This window comes from Papaver somniferum, unplaced genomic scaffold, assembly GCF_003573695.1.
Source record: "Papaver somniferum cultivar HN1 unplaced genomic scaffold, ASM357369v1 unplaced-scaffold_10, whole genome shotgun sequence".
NCBI lineage: Eukaryota > Viridiplantae > Streptophyta > Magnoliopsida > Ranunculales > Papaveraceae > Papaver > Papaver somniferum.
The window spans coordinates 3319541-3335445 of record NW_020618825.1 but is presented as its reverse complement, the minus strand read 5'-3'; the positions used below and the strand labels follow the sequence as shown (position 1 = coordinate 3335445).

At 37.2% G+C, this 15905-nt stretch overlaps 1 protein-coding gene across 1 annotated transcript; it reads right to left on the bottom strand.

Moving 5' to 3' along the window:
* Positions 1-12687: 12687 nt before the first annotated feature.
* On the bottom strand, positions 12688-14623 carry LOC113326543. The gene is made up of 4 exons (XM_026574251.1): positions 14108-14623; positions 13871-14023; positions 13588-13767; positions 12688-13462 (listed from the first exon to the last, which is right to left on the bottom strand). Exons 2-4 carry the CDS (start codon positions 14019-14021, stop codon positions 12840-12842), a joined length of 954 nt encoding a protein of 317 aa, XP_026430036.1. The 5' UTR covers positions 14022-14023; positions 14108-14623; the 3' UTR covers positions 12688-12839.
* Positions 14624-15905: the final 1282 nt, after the last annotated feature.

Genomic DNA, 15905 nt, shown 5'->3' with positions numbered 1-15905 from the left:
ATGAAATCAAAACCAGGATGGATGTTAAAAAAACGACACTGCTGGCATGAGTACCGGCGTCTCTATTTACAGATAAACTATGCCGGTAATATGGGAAATTTGTACAGAGATTTAACCGACACTGTCGGCATGAGTGAAACGTTATTATACATATAAATTTGGTGGTTCTCTCTATCCTCCTTGTAAGGGTCGAACACAACCTCTTTGGTAGTCACCGCGTCCAGAGCCAATCTCATATTTGTCAATCGACGATTGTTACCGGGATTCAGAATATTGTTGAACTCGTATATCTTAGCTCTATGCTCCTCGGGTTAGGATAGGTTTTTGATCTCCAAGAAGGGGTAGTTCTTGAACAATGTTGGGAAGTGTTCATAAGCCCACACCTATACCAATGTGGAATGATACATATAAGAAGCAATAAATTTTGTTTCTAAGTTCAAAATAAGGGTACATGTGAATAATATGTATAAGAACATAAGTTTAAAAACAAAATTACCTGGAGTAGAGTGAAATTTCTGACAAATTGGTTTGTAATAGCCTTAGAGTCCCTTCTCATCTCCGCCATCAAATGTGCCATTACCATGGTGCCCCAAGAATAGTTATAGACCTATTCCAATGGATCCAAGCATATTGAAGGTGGTTTGCACTAACCTTGTTGCCACTAGTGTCAGGGAATACCTTAGTGCCCAAGATGAGTATATAACAGGTACGCAACGGCTGTATAACGAATCTGTGCGGGGTCCTATCCATCCTTCAAACTTCTTGCCTGCATGTTTTCAAACTTCTCCTTAAGCAACTTCAGCTTAATAGTATTTTTCCTACTATTCTTAGATACATAAAAGCTTTCCACGGAATTTTTTTAGTCCCAACCCAACAACTTATTAGTGAGCGTGCAACTTCGACTATTCTAGGTCCGGACACTTATCTCCTTTTGCAACTGATTTTCCGGTAACACTCAAGCCTAGAATGTTCTGAGCATAATCAGAGATCAATGTCATCTCCCCAAATGGGAAGTGCGTGGTATCAGTTTCACCATGATACCTTTCGACGAAGAAATTGACTGTCATGGAATCACACTTCACATAATTTTCAACCATACCATATAGACCACACTCCCTTACTAATGTTTGGACCTCTTCACATTCCATAGAAAAATCCCAATGAGACGTGGCTTGGTTTCGACAAACACGCACAACCTTCTTATGATCATACAATTAGGAGATAATACGATTAAGAGATTTTACATAAATACACAAAAATACATATGCACAAGATAAAAATTCTTACATAGGTTTGATAGATAGTACGAGCCCATGTGTCCTTGTAGCCAAATAGCATTCTCAGATCCGAAGCTTCACTCCAAATTCTACCACGATCAAGGTCAGGTATCATGTCATCAAGATGAGGAAGGTGAGAACCTTTAACTTTTACTTTGACTACCTTATTCTTTTCTTTATCCCCCTCACCTTCACCTGGTGTCGATTGTTAAGTTGGCCTAACAATTTCCTCTACAACTTCGCTTTGGGTTGCTAATTGACTTGGATCAACCTCATTATCTTTCTCCTCACTTTCCTCTTCATCTTGCTCATCGTGCTCAACTGTTCCTATAGGTTCACGGATTACGAGTCGATTACGGTCATTCTCCCAAATTTTCCCTCTTGTAGAGACTGCCCCCAAACGCTTTTTGCGACCTTGTTCTTTCCCTCGAGGATGCAGAGACTGAGGAGTACCAAGATCGTTCCTCTTTCTTTTCTTAATGCCAACATATTTAGCTTTTGCTTTATTAGCTTCCTTGGCTTTAGCCCTATATCAAAAGAAACACGAAATAAATATAAGACAACTTACTTTCATTTTTAATACCGGCATAGATATACTAAATAACGACATAGAATCATCAGTACCGGCATTGGTTCATGAAATTCAACCATGCCGATACCTACAAAGAGCACAGTAATTTAACAAACACACCATGACGTAACCAAATGCTGGTATTGTCGAATAAATATCAAATCCATGCCGTAAGCAGGTACCGGCATGGTATTCAACCTAAAATCAATGCCGGTACTGATAACAAATTCCTAGGGGTTTTCTTGTATATTAAAAGTGCACTGCCGACATAATCGAATAAATTTAAATCAATGCCGTAACAAACTACCAGCATGATATCGCATCTAAAATCAATGTCGGGACAGAAAATTCAGTTTCAGGTGATTTTAGCTTTGTCGCCGGCATAGTATTCATACTAAAATCAATGCCGTAACTCCATACTGGCTTTGCCTTCATCCAAAATTCAATGCCATAACTTAGTACCGCCATTGTATGCATACAAATTTCAATGCCGGAACTTACTGAAACTCAACTGATTGAGTTAGGTTTCGCGATTTTAACCTAAACCCACTACTATAAATCGATTCAAACACTTATAAAACAGTTCAAAATCACTTACCTTCTCATAGAAGCCATGTTTACGAGAGGTTGATCGTCCGAAGCCTCTTGTTCTTCTTCTTATTGCTCTTGAGCAATCAAAGAAAGCCTTTGGTCTAATTTTTGTTGAGCAATCGATATTGACTCGATTGGGCTTCTGATTTCTTTCGTGAAGGCATGGTTATGGATTCAGGTAGGTTAATCGACGAAGAAATTTTTGAATCGACGATTAATCGTCGATGAAGAACGATGAAGAGGAAGAACAAATGAAGATATTTTTTTCCAAAACCTAATCCTAACCGAGTGTGCCGGAACTGAAGATGAAAATTAGGGATAAATTTTGGTTTTTGATTTTGATTATATTTTGTGGGAAGGGTATAATAGTATTTTCATAATGTTTTTGAATTAACCAAAGGGTATTTTAGTATTTCTACCCCCATAAATCACCCCTTAACATACATTATTGGTTGGGGGAAGTAATTCATATCCCCCAATTGCGCGTTCTTTCACAACCATGATGATCCGGATACTCTTATTGGACATGTAATGGTTGCGAAGTTAAAACCACATGAAATGGATACAGTGAGGTCTATGAGGATTTGTTAAGCGAGGGCGATCTTAAGTAAGATAAAGGCGGACGACCCCGAGAACCTTTCTGCTTTGATACGATCAAGTCGGCCCTATCTATGATCAAAAGAATGGAATGAGATGGTAGAACGATTATGCAACCATCAAAGTGGTTAGCGGAGTTACATGACTACACGTTGTGAAAGGAAGAAAAAGATGGTAAAGTGGTACGTATTTTCTTGGCACATCCTTTGATGATCCAATTGGCTCAATTCTTTCATCAAATTTTATGGAACACTTCTTACCGATTATCTATGATCGGACGTTATGTATTGTCGATTAGTTGCAGTTTTGTCAACAAATTTCTCAGTTTCATTCAACACCTATAATCGGAGGATTATGAATATGTATTATTCACCGATTTGTGTGGTTTTCGAGGCACGGCTAGTTTATTTTGAGCGAAATAGTCAGTGGAGTATAATCGGTAGTTAGATAAAGAATTAAAACTTTTGATTGTTATAAATAATTTGAAAATCATAACTATATCACCTACAAATCTTAATAATTTTACAATCATAACTATTGATTGAACTTCCACAATTCTATTACAATGACTTGTGATTAGCGTCGTGGACGTGTTGGACGATCCCTAAACGGATTAAATATCTCCATCTCCTTAAGGATTCTGAAATGAGCTTCATAACGGAAACTTGATCTTTCCATCTCCGCGATTCCCCGTGAGATCGTGCTATAACCTCATCATTGGTTTCACCTCTAAATCGATATTGATTCACAAGATAAGTTAAATGGACGAATTCTCGACGTGTCCATTTATTGAACCAACTCGGCAAAAAAAGATTAGCCGAGTGACGGTTATTTGGGTTACCGGTGTCGGCGCAGAATTTTTCGTGAATTCTCCCCAAATAACTCATACTCATTACGCCTCCTTGCCTAGTTCTTCTCCTCGTCTCGGATAGAATTCAACATAGCGCCTACGTAAAGATAAATCTTCTTCTATCGTGAACTCTGTAGGATTAATGAATGGTTGAGCCATTATGTTGAAGATGATTTCTTTGATGTTGGAGGGAGTTTAAATGTATTTGTGTTGCATAGAGGGTAAAAGGATACCATCCTTATATAGTTTAGAGTACCAACGACTCTATTTTGTAGATGACCGACTACATAATCGGTAGGTTAATAAGTTAACCTAACTTCCGATTATAAAGTTGCCCCCTTTTTTTTTGTCGAAATCTCTAATTTTTCATATTTGGGAACTACAATAATCGGTAGGTTAATAAGTTAATCTAACTTCCGATTATAAAGTTTCCCCAAATTTTGTTTTTGCCGGAATCTCTAATTTTTCGAATTTGGGAACTACAATAATCGGTAGGTTAATAAGGTAACGTAACCTCCGATTATGAAGTTTCCCCAAATTTTGTTTTTGCCAAAATCTCTATTTTTTTCGAATTTGGAAACTACAAAAATCGGTAGTATACGAACTTCACCAAACGTCCGATTAATAAGTTGGCAAAATTTTCGAAATTGGGTCAGAGTAATCGACAGTTTATGAAGTTATTTATGAACTTCACCTATCTACCGATTGCTAATGATCACAAGTTCCATTTCGAGTTTTATACTTTAACAATCGGTAGATAATACCCCTATACTAACGACCGATTGTAGAAGGGCAATTAGGTAATCTCCGAAAATTAAGACATCCCGTAACCGTATCTATGGATTGGGAATAAAAAAGCGGCCTTTAATTCTTTGGACGGTCCCCTAATGACGCCAGGTTAATATGGATGACTAATTAGTTATTTTGCTTTTGATGCTTTTGGTAAAAGTTTTGGACGGATTGAAACATGGCACCATCACAGACCATATGGGAAGGTACTTCTGTACAACTATACTTTTGTTATCTAGCTATTAAACATAAAGTGATAATAATACAAAACGGTGCATATATGCCTCTGTATTACTCGACAAAAAGGGTCTCTTAATGTCATTGTACCAGGACTTATATATTTGATGAGATATGTACAGATTAGACAAGGTCCAAATCCCATTAGCATTTTTGTTAAAATTGCTTGAGTGGACGGCTTGGAATTGTTAGGATCACTTGGAAGAGGTAGTGGAGCTACCAGATCCTGGTGGTGCAGTATCAAAGAAACCGATTCCAAGACGGTGTCACCGTAATACATTGATAAAGTTATTGGATGATGATATCATTGATCCGAGTTCGAAACTCGCCAGCATCAAATATTTTATCGATCAAAAAGAAGGTGAAGGCAACAAGTGAAACCGATATCCCTATTTCTTTGATGTTCGAAACTCGTCGACATCAAATTTTTTACCGATCAAAAAAGAAGGTGAAGGCAACAAGTGAAACCGATCCTGTTTCCTTGATGTGAAGAGTACAATAAGAATGAAGTTAGTTTTCTGCATATCAACTGCACTTTTTTTTAATAGAATCTGCTATACGGTTTACATTGATGTACCTAGGGGTGCACATACCCTACCCATACCCGCCAACCCTATCCTACCCGCCAGTTTTTTAACCGTATCCTACCCTATCCACTATTTGGCGGGTAGGGTGGCGGGTGAATATTTTCTTAACCGCCAATAAACGGGTAGGGTGCCGGGTAAAGCTCGAAATTATCCTACCCTACCAGCCTACCCGCCTATTTATACTATTGATCTCTGCCGTTGGTTTTCGTTTAATCTCTGCCGTTGGTTTTCGTTTCTAGAAACAAATCCTATCTACATTGTTTCTATCGGTCTGCCTCTTCCATCACTTCTCTCTTTCTCACAGCCTCAGCTCTCTCTTGGTTTCCTAATGAAACCCCTCTCTCACATATCGAATTTCTATCTCAATCTCAGAAATCGAAGATTATTCATAATCCCATCTCAAATTCAATCAAACCTTAATCTCACAAATCGAAGCTTATTCATAACCCCATCTCAAATCAAAACTCGTGAATCAGCAGAAATCAAAATCAAACTCTTTTTATTGTAACCCAAAATCTAGTTTGATTATTGGGAAGAAGAAGATATTGAACTAGAGATCACTGAACTAATTTTTAACTTTGATTTAGTTTTTACTTGAGATTATCATTATTTGATTAGATCAGATTTGATTGGTATTTTTAATTCGATATTAAGATATAGATCTATCATCGACGACATCATATACTCTTATTGCTGTTATTTCTGGTGGTGATGAAGACCCAAGAACAAGATCTCCTCAGGTATAAACCTCATTGTTATTACAATTTTTTCTTAATTTTTATTTTTTTTGATTTTCTCATGTGTTCTTCATTTTGCAAATTGTACTTTCTTTGTAGGAGTAGTAGCAACAACTTTCTTTGCAGGAGCACCAGTTTTCTTCTTCTTAGGTGCAGCAGTAGTAGTTTCAGATTTCTTGAAGGTAGTTGGAACAACATCAGTAGTAGTTGGGTGAGGTTGAAATGGGTTTCCTTTGATTCAGGGTAAACCCAAGTTTAATGTGAAGAAATAAAACCATATTCATACCTTTTGTTGTCTTTCCTAGGTTCTTTCTCATGATCTCTTTATGGGTTTTTTTCTTTTCTTTTTGTGTTTAGAGATAAACTGGTTTAATTGATTTTTCATTCTTGTGTTTTTTTTTTTGGATTGATTTTAGAATAAAGGGTTGGTGTGGAGGTGTATGTGAAGAACAACAAGTTTGAAGAAGTGGGTTGTTGTTGTTTGGACAAAATAAGATTTCAATTTTTTTTTTCAATCAAGATCCAAATTTTTCTTACCAGATCTTACCAACCCTTTTTCTGTTGAGCTGAAAGAAGAAGCTTCAACCTTAATCAATTTCCGATTAGTAACACAATTCTTCAATTGGACACCTAACGTTTTCTTGTAACTTGCAGGTAATACATCTTTGTGTTTCTTTTCCATGTACTTGACGATTGCATATGAACTTGATCCACCTTTCTCATTCAACCCTTTTCTTGTTCAGAGTCTGAAATTCAGACTTCAGAAAGTCATGGAGAAGGGGGAAAAACGGTTATACCCGTCACCCTACCCTACCCGACCCGCCAGAGAATGAGTTGGGTAGGATCTTACCCGTTTAATGGCGGATAGGGTGGCGGATAAAATTTTTCTTAACCGCCAGTAAACGGGTAGGGTGGCGGGTATAGGCCATATCCTACCCACCCTACCCGTTGTGCAGCCTTAGATGTACCGACTGTATTTTTCACCAATTTAATTAAACATTACCATTATGGAAATGGAAACGAATCGTTATTCCAAATTTTTCATCCACTTATTTTAGATAATTATCTTTTCATCCATTTATTTTATTTTAGATAATTATCTTACGTGATGGCCACCGTAAAAAAGATACAAGGGTGCAAATGCGGTGTCACAAAGGAAACACATTAAAAATTCATAATCAAACACAAAAAATAAAACATTACTGGGGTTGGTTGTTGTGGTCAGTTTGGATGGAGATGAGATTTGTTAATTACCTGAAGTTGCAGTTGGAGTTGAACTGGAATTCTGGGAGGAAAGAACGGTGTTGTGGCCTGCTCTCTGGAATCGATTGAAGAGGAAGCTCGACTCAACATTTGCATGCAAGGCTGATGGTGGTTGCAGTGGCTTAGCTGGTGCTTTCTCGAATGGCCGAGGTAGAGAAAGCTTCTGGCAGAGATGAGTAGTGACTAATTTGAGAGTTACTGTGGGGTGAATATAAAACTGTTCTTATATGGAATGCATTGGCAAAGATGGGAGCAAGCTGAAGCTAACTGGTGTCCGAACAGAAGTTGCAGCTGATGGGTTAAACAGAAGTTGGACTTTGATAGTGGGCCGGAATTCGGTAGTTACTGGGCTGGGCGTTGCTGGAGGCGGAAATTCGACCTAGGAGAATTGAGAGATTATATTCATCTCGACAGAACAGAAGAAAGAGGGGAGGAGGCCGGTTTGGAGTGAGGTTTTTGTTATTCTCTTTTAGTGACAGACAGAGAGGAAGAAGTGCGGCGTCCTTGGAAGTTACTTGGAGTGGAAAACAAACGGGAAGAAGACGACTTAACGGTTTAATCTTCTTATCATTTTGTTAATTATTTTTATGGGTTTTAAGAAACCCATCTCCATGTTTTGTTAGATTTTTCTTGTGACTAGGGTTTTATGTGGAAACCACTTGGAGTGTAGGCTATTTCGAATTGATTAATCGAGCAAAGACTATTATGATTTGAATAGACTAGTTATTGATTATTGTTTATCGATTAATTAAAAACATGAGTTGTTGCTTCGCGGGTTCAAAACCTTGTGCGCATAATCGGTAGTTTTGCAATTATATTTGTCTCATTGTTTGATAGTCCATGTTTGGATTCATTTCTTTGATGGGTTATGCTTAGTATAGCCAAATAATATTTGTGAACTAAAATTTAGTTTCGTATTATTTTCTCGCTAATACAATTTGATGGTGCATGCTTTGGTTTAAACTTTTGATGTGTCATGCTTAGGGTATCCCAGTGATATTTGCGATTCTAATAATTATAATAGGCGATGTCGATAGAACGAAAGATAAACATATACTCATAATTATGTTTCATTTCAGTAATTGAATAGAAATAGTGGTGGATACGATAAAACCCGGTTCATTTTTCTTATTGAATCTATTTTATTGGTTTAACTTTATTATTTCGTTTCCAATTCCAAAAATCCAAAAATATTGTTCATCGTTAGTTTTATTAGAGATATTGATTACGGTATTTCCACCGCTCCCTGTGGAAATGACCTGTACTTGCCTCTGGCTACTAGTTAGACACCGTGCGATTGCAGTTATATATATAGGCATCTACGGATCCTATCAATTTTTGGCGCCGCTGCCGGGGAGTGGTTGCAAAATACTCTCTTGTTGATATCAATTTTTTTCACATAATTATTTTATTTTTGTATATATTTTATTTTTGTTTTTCTTTAGTTCCTTTTTACGCAGTTTGTTTGACTCTTTTTAGGTACCTTAGTCTGAGGTGCGGCGATTGCAGTCAATAACGGGCTAGAAAGTAAGTATATGATATTCACGCAAAGCTTTTGCAAGGTGAGTTATTGGGTAAATTTTACTTTGTATTAATGGTTTCCAGTGAGTTGGCTTCTTTTATAGCTTTTTCGAATCTTACCAAAAGAGTTGAGACAGGGGAGTCATCTGATATTTCACCTGAGGAGTATGCATGTGCACCTTCAAATTTTCAGGAACCTGTTAGAGCCGAGTGTGTAAATAATTACTGGAATTATTCTCATAGGTATGATCATTTCGGACCTTGTGAAGGTTATGATCATTACCAAACTTACCCAGGTTATGAGTCACATTATACAGATTCCAACTATTTTTCCCACACACAAGAGTCACCGTATGAAAGAGATAATCGATTGTACGGTGAACTATCCCCGTCTCTCGTATCTAGCCTGGAACAATTGACCAAACAAACTGAATTATTTGCGATTGCAACTGCTGAGAGATGTGCTCAAACTGATAGAATGATTGCTGAACTTATGAAATCAGTAGAGGATCGTCATCTATACGATGATTCAAGTTCTGATTTTTCTCATATTGATTGCACTAATAATGAAACTGTTGTAGATGATGAATCAATTTTCTTTGAGAATGATGATGGACTTGACACTGGTTGTGATTTTAGGAATTCTGAATCTATTTTATCTTATCCAACTCGTGATCATATTACTGATCATTTGCCGATTCAAAAGGATGAGAGTTGTATTAGAGACAATATTTATTCAGATAATGATGATTTAGAAGAACATGTTTATACAGAAGATACTATTGTTGAGACTAATGACGAGACAATATACGTTCATAATGAGATACCTTCTAATCATTTGAATAATGAGAGTCATATAAGTCACTTAGTTGCAGAAAATAATGAGGAGATTACTCATGATATTGTTGCTCCACTGAGCTCCTTTTTTGTCGACCCATCTTGTGATTTCCGGATTGCTGATGTGAATGTGGAGGCGATTGGTACTGGTCAGGTAACTGCTGATTTTGAACCAATCTCAGTTTGTTTAGCTCACTTTGCAGATTCTGACGATCCTATGATTATTGACATTGTCAATGCATTGTACCCTCCAATGGTTAATCAAGGTAACTCAACCACGGAAGTTATTTCTGCGGACTTAGAACCAGATTTAGGAGTTACTGATTTTGATGAACCTGAACCATTAGATGCATGCATAGATCATTGTGCTCAGTTTGATAATCCTATACCTTTTTACGTTGTCAATACATTGCTTCCTATGATTTCTAGTGAAGATAATGTGTCAACTGAATGTATTTCAGCTGATTTACAACCTTATTTAGAATGCGCTTCCCGAATAGAAACTAATATACATTCTATATTTATTGTCCATGTGAGTGATTTACTTATCTCGACTAAGGACTGTTTTCTATTGAGAATGGACTTACATATCTTTTCGGAGGTTTATAGTGTTTGCAGGTTCATATTTGCAGCTGACCTGATTTGTTGGATTGATCCCCAACTTTTCAGACTTTACATATATGATTTGCAGCTTACGTGCTGCTGGAAAACAGGGAAACAAACACCTTTCGCTTCATGGGAGTCAACCCATCAGATTTGTTCCCTTTACTCTATAGTTTATTTTTATTTTTTAAATCTCCCATCTTAATTTCTACGTTGGATAACTCAATTACATTGAGGACAATGTAATGTTTAAATGTGGGGGTGTGGTACTTTCATTAGGAATTTCTACTTTTAAAAAAAATGATATGACCAGCTGTTTAGCGGGTCTTAAAAAGAAAAAGAAAAAAAAAAGAAAAAAAAGTTGCATGATATGACCAGCTGTTTAGCAGGTCTTTTTGTCTAGCTGTTTAGCAAACATCTCTCGATCTTGTTGTTTAGCGGATCCGTCTCGTTGTTTAGCAGACACATCTCTATCCACTGTTTAGTGGATTCTTCTTGCTGTTTAGCAGACATATTCTACCACTGTTTAGTGGTTTCGTCTCTCTGTTTAGCAGACATTTCTCGATCTCGTTGTTTAACAGATCAGTCTCGCTGTTTAGCAGACATCACTCTTTATCCAGCTGTGGAGCGGATATATTTTTTTGTTTTGTTCGAGGACTAGCAAAATATAAGTGTGGGGGTGTTGTTAAGCACATAACTTATTCAGGATGGGGACTAATTATCCGTTCTTTTGCAGGAGATTTTATCCAAGCAAGATGCGGCTACTCCAATGGACTCATAAGTGCTGAAGAAGCGGAATGCAGGGGACTTCTGTATGCAATGCAGTGTGCAGAAGATTTAAATATACAGTTTGCGGTTTTTGAAATGGATGCAGAGTTGGTAATCAAGGCAGTAAATGGGAGTCTTCATGATGCTGCTTGGGAGAACCAGATGTTGATTCAAGACATAAAATCCAAGCTTGAAACACATTCTTTCTGGATATACAATTACATTAGTAGGAAAATAAATAAGCCAACAGATAGGTTGGCTAAACATGCTATAATTCACAGTATTATTCGAACTTGGTATAACTATCCTCCAAGTTTTATTGCAGCTGCAATATTGGAAGATATGAATACTTCTGTTACTGATTTATTAAGTTAATAAAATCCCCTGTTTTGCATCAAAAGAAAAAGGTATAATTTTTTCCGTTACACCTCCCAAGTTTTCAGGGCAAACTTCGTTGTCGACAGAACGATGTAATAAATTTTTTAACCCGGCTTACTATATTTTCTTTCTTATTGTAGTTTTTCTTCTCAAATCTAGGATCCATATATCTATGGTTTCCAAGGACGCCGCCCCAGTATGTAGAACGAACCATTTCATAAAACAATGGTAATTGCAGCCATGCAAACAAAGCAGCAGGAGCACAACCAAACAACGTTATGGGAATTAGACCCTGGGGATATTTGTCTTTAACCACGATGAAGAGTGAGGCACAAAAAGCTACTAATATCGCAGCCATAGATATGAATAAAGTTGCAAGACCAATAATTAACTTTCGCGGTAGGGACTTGAGGAAATCTGTTTCTGCATATCTTGAAGTGTATATAGCTAAGAACATGAGTACTGATGTAACGGAAGAGGTTAAGGCTAAGGCGTCTGCTACAACAAACACTGTAAATGAGGCATGTCCCAAGAACACCGGGGTACCGTTCTTAGTGCTGTTACTGTCACTAACATTGCCCCCAGGTACGGTAAAGGCAGCTGCAAATGCTACAGTAGCAATGAGGGCCGTAGCTATCATGCACGATCCAGAGGTATCTTTCATCCAATCTTCACCTTCTTTGACCAATTTTTTGTGTTCTTCAGTGAAGAGAAAATGAGCTGTTTCCCCTTTTTTGTTTCTCTTAAATTTATCATTTTCTGACATAATGCTTTCTATCCCCTGAATGATATGATACTACTAGATTATCAAAGTGCTTCATGATAAGTCCAAAACAAACATAACTTAAAATTGCAACTATGTGGTGTCATGAAAAGTATAACACTGTCACAGCCTACAGGATACCAAATTGTTTGGGGTTAACAAATCCATGTAAAAAAAAACAATCTTAACCACTAGAATTACTGGATTGGGAGCCGCCAAGCGAATTGCCATCCCCATAACAACGATGGGAAAATTATGCAAGTGTCATGCTTCTAGAGAATTTTGTAAATAACCACCGTAACCATAATTTTTAGAGAATTTTGTAAATAAGCATCGTAACCATAAATAGGGGCATTGGAAAGAGTCGTCGAGGAAATAAAGCTATAAGCGGACAAGTAAAAACTAGTTCTCTGCTAAAAAGATAGAGGGAGTAGTTAAAAACTCTAATTGTAGTATTTGTTCCTAAAACTCTAATTATTTGTACTGTTCTCTGGTAAAGTCGTTGTGGCCAGCGCCTTATGCTCAAAACTCTTCACTATCGGGTTTTTATTTCCTTTCTTTCTTTTCCTAGCTATTAATATAACCTCTGGGCTTAAACTCTTCCATAAAAAGTTTAAGATGGAAAAGGAAATTGTGACCTTTACCTTAAACCACTGCAATTCCCGTTGCATCTGAATAGCTACACCTGGGATCGAATTGAGTTGAGAGGGACGCGCTAACTTGGCAGCGTGATGCAAGATTGTGTTCCCGTCATTATCTGTTTTAGATACCAAATCGTTTTTGTCGTTAGTGCTTTCACATGTGAGACTCACTATCAGTTCATTCCGTTCCGCAACAGCCATTTCTAAGACGTTATGTTCTGGTAACCTATAGTAAGTCAAGAAGAAACTGAACTGTTCTAGACACTCCACCATGAATTCTGTGATTCCATGCTTTATAGCTGTCTTCATGATATTAGGGTTATCTTTCAGAAAATCTAGTATCTCCGACCTGCTGCGTGTTACTTTAAGGATTTTCACGATCATTTGTTTAAGCAGTGCTGTAGTTTGTTGATGCATCAATTTTTGGTTTTGCAGATTCTTGATAGGAAGCGCTGAGATAAAGAGTCAAACCAAGCCGCATTAAAATAGAAGCCATGATATATGCGTTGTTAAATATGCATGGCACATCAACCTAAAATTAAATTAAATCCGAGCTATTATCTCAAGGAATAAATACCTCGTGTTAAGCAAGGCTTGAGACACGATGAAAAAAAATTGGCTACTATTCGTGTAACTTTTCTCTGTGATGAACTAATTAACCCTTCAACTGCTTTGGTGCCTCCTGAGTTTTCTAAAAGGTTCTCTTCGTCCCATTCGTTTTCCGTGTCATCGTTGCGTACATGATCCACTTGAATAACTGCACCCCATATGGTATTTGCATTTAGATATGTATAATACACTTCCCTAAGAAAATATCATTTCAAATGTATAACATATGGTTGGGGAAATTGCTAACAAACTTGAATACATGCAGTTCTGCCACCATGTCAGCCTAGCTCCGCTCCGAAATGTGAAAGGCCTTTGAGCCAGTAACTCTAATGCACACATACAGTGTACTAATGATTTCTCCATAACTAATTTTGGAAACCGTTCCACAAGAGATAGTGCCATACCTGCAGTTTATAATGGTTAGTATATTAGTATCTGATATGGAAAACCATTTTAAAAGTAATAAAGCAAATTTTTTGTTTCCCTACCATAGAAATTGGCATCAATTGCAGTGCATAATAACCTAGCACCATCATGGCCCACGAACGGATTTGGGTCTATATCTTCCGTTACAGAGTAAAGATACTCGACTATCTCTTTCTAACCGATTGTAACATAATGCAAAGCATATTCGAGTGGTGCCAGTCCTTCCTTGTTACGTATCTGAGTCAACTTAGGATTTTTATTTACCATCAATTTAGCAGCTTCAGTACGCCCATAGTAAAAGCCAGCAGTATGAAGTGCTGTGTCACCACACTCGGTTGATCTATATGCAACCGCGGTTGGTGTCATGCGCTTCACAACTTCCTCCACGAAAGTCATACCTGCATTATAACCTACAGCTAAATGCAGCATTGTAGATGAGATATTTGTGAGCCCTCGATTAATAGCTTCAGGATCCGCCTCGTAAATCCTTTTAGCTGCTTCCCAGTCGTTTTTCGTCACTGCATCCACGAGTTCGTAACAGGTGTCATCCTCGATGTATATTGCCACTCCATCATCCTCTTCTTGATAACACGACAGGAAGAAACATGGATTAATTAATGATTATCACGGCGAACTAGCTTAAAACTTGATCGAGTTTTCCATATTACACCAAATCGAAGAAAGTTAAGACTACAGATATAACTTATCTCTAATGTCAAAAAAAAAAAAAAAAAAGTCAAATTGATAAAAGTAATTCATAGGTAGATTTCATTCACAAACAAGAATTAAAAGTTCCTGATTGATTGATGGAAGAAGAGAATTTGTCGTTCTAATCTTATCCGTGAAATTAATATAGAGAAGAATAAGCATAAATCTCTTTATAGAAACTAATCAAAGAAGAAAGCATTTTGTTTTTGGCGGTGAATCTGGTGATGAGATTTAAGCGCATATAAGACGATATATATGTTAAGGAATAAAATTCGACACAAGCACCGGAAAACACCCAGAATTCCCCTGAGAGCCGAAATCGAGATCGACTATATTGATATGACTAATAGTTACTAGAAAATTGTGTGTGATCAGCTAACTCTAACATACTCTGATAAAATTGTGTATGGTCAGCTAACTCTAATTAACATACTCTAATAAAATTGTGCATTTTCTGCGTTTAAAATAAAATAAATCAGCTAACTCTTAACATGCTTTAGAAACACCATCTCAGGAAAAAAAAGAAAAAAAAAAGATAATACCAGCTATATAATCAAACAAAAGGGTACGGTTACCTTCTTCTTTTTCTTCCTCCAAGTATTCATCCCATGCAGTATCGCTGATGCTTCTTCTTACTATCTCTGACACTTGGGGTTGAGTGTTTTCTTGAAATTCTAACTGTTTAGCTTGGGATTCTAATAGTTTAGATAATTGAGACTCTAAAACTCTAGTTAGGGATTCAACTAGTTTCGCCTGTGATTCAATGAGCACGTTCGAAAGTAGGCCTTCAAGCCTATTAACCATCAGTTCTTGAGATTCCAGAAGCAGCTTACCTATATCTTTCTGAGATGGAGCATCACTGGCATCACCTAATGGTTTAGCGGACATGGTGCTGGATGTGATTTTTAAGAGAGAGAGAGAGGTGTATGGCAACTGTTACGGGTATCCATCCAATATATACCCCCGCAACATCCAGGGAATTCTGAATGTTGAACCAGCTGGATTTTAGTATTTTATGATCTAAATATAAAATTTCTCAAGTCAAACTTTTGAAAGATATGAGTATTCCAGCTAATGTGGATACGATCATTAATATGCTTAATAATTGGTCGTGTGATTCTTATATGGTTTTTGTTAGCCTGTATACCCGTA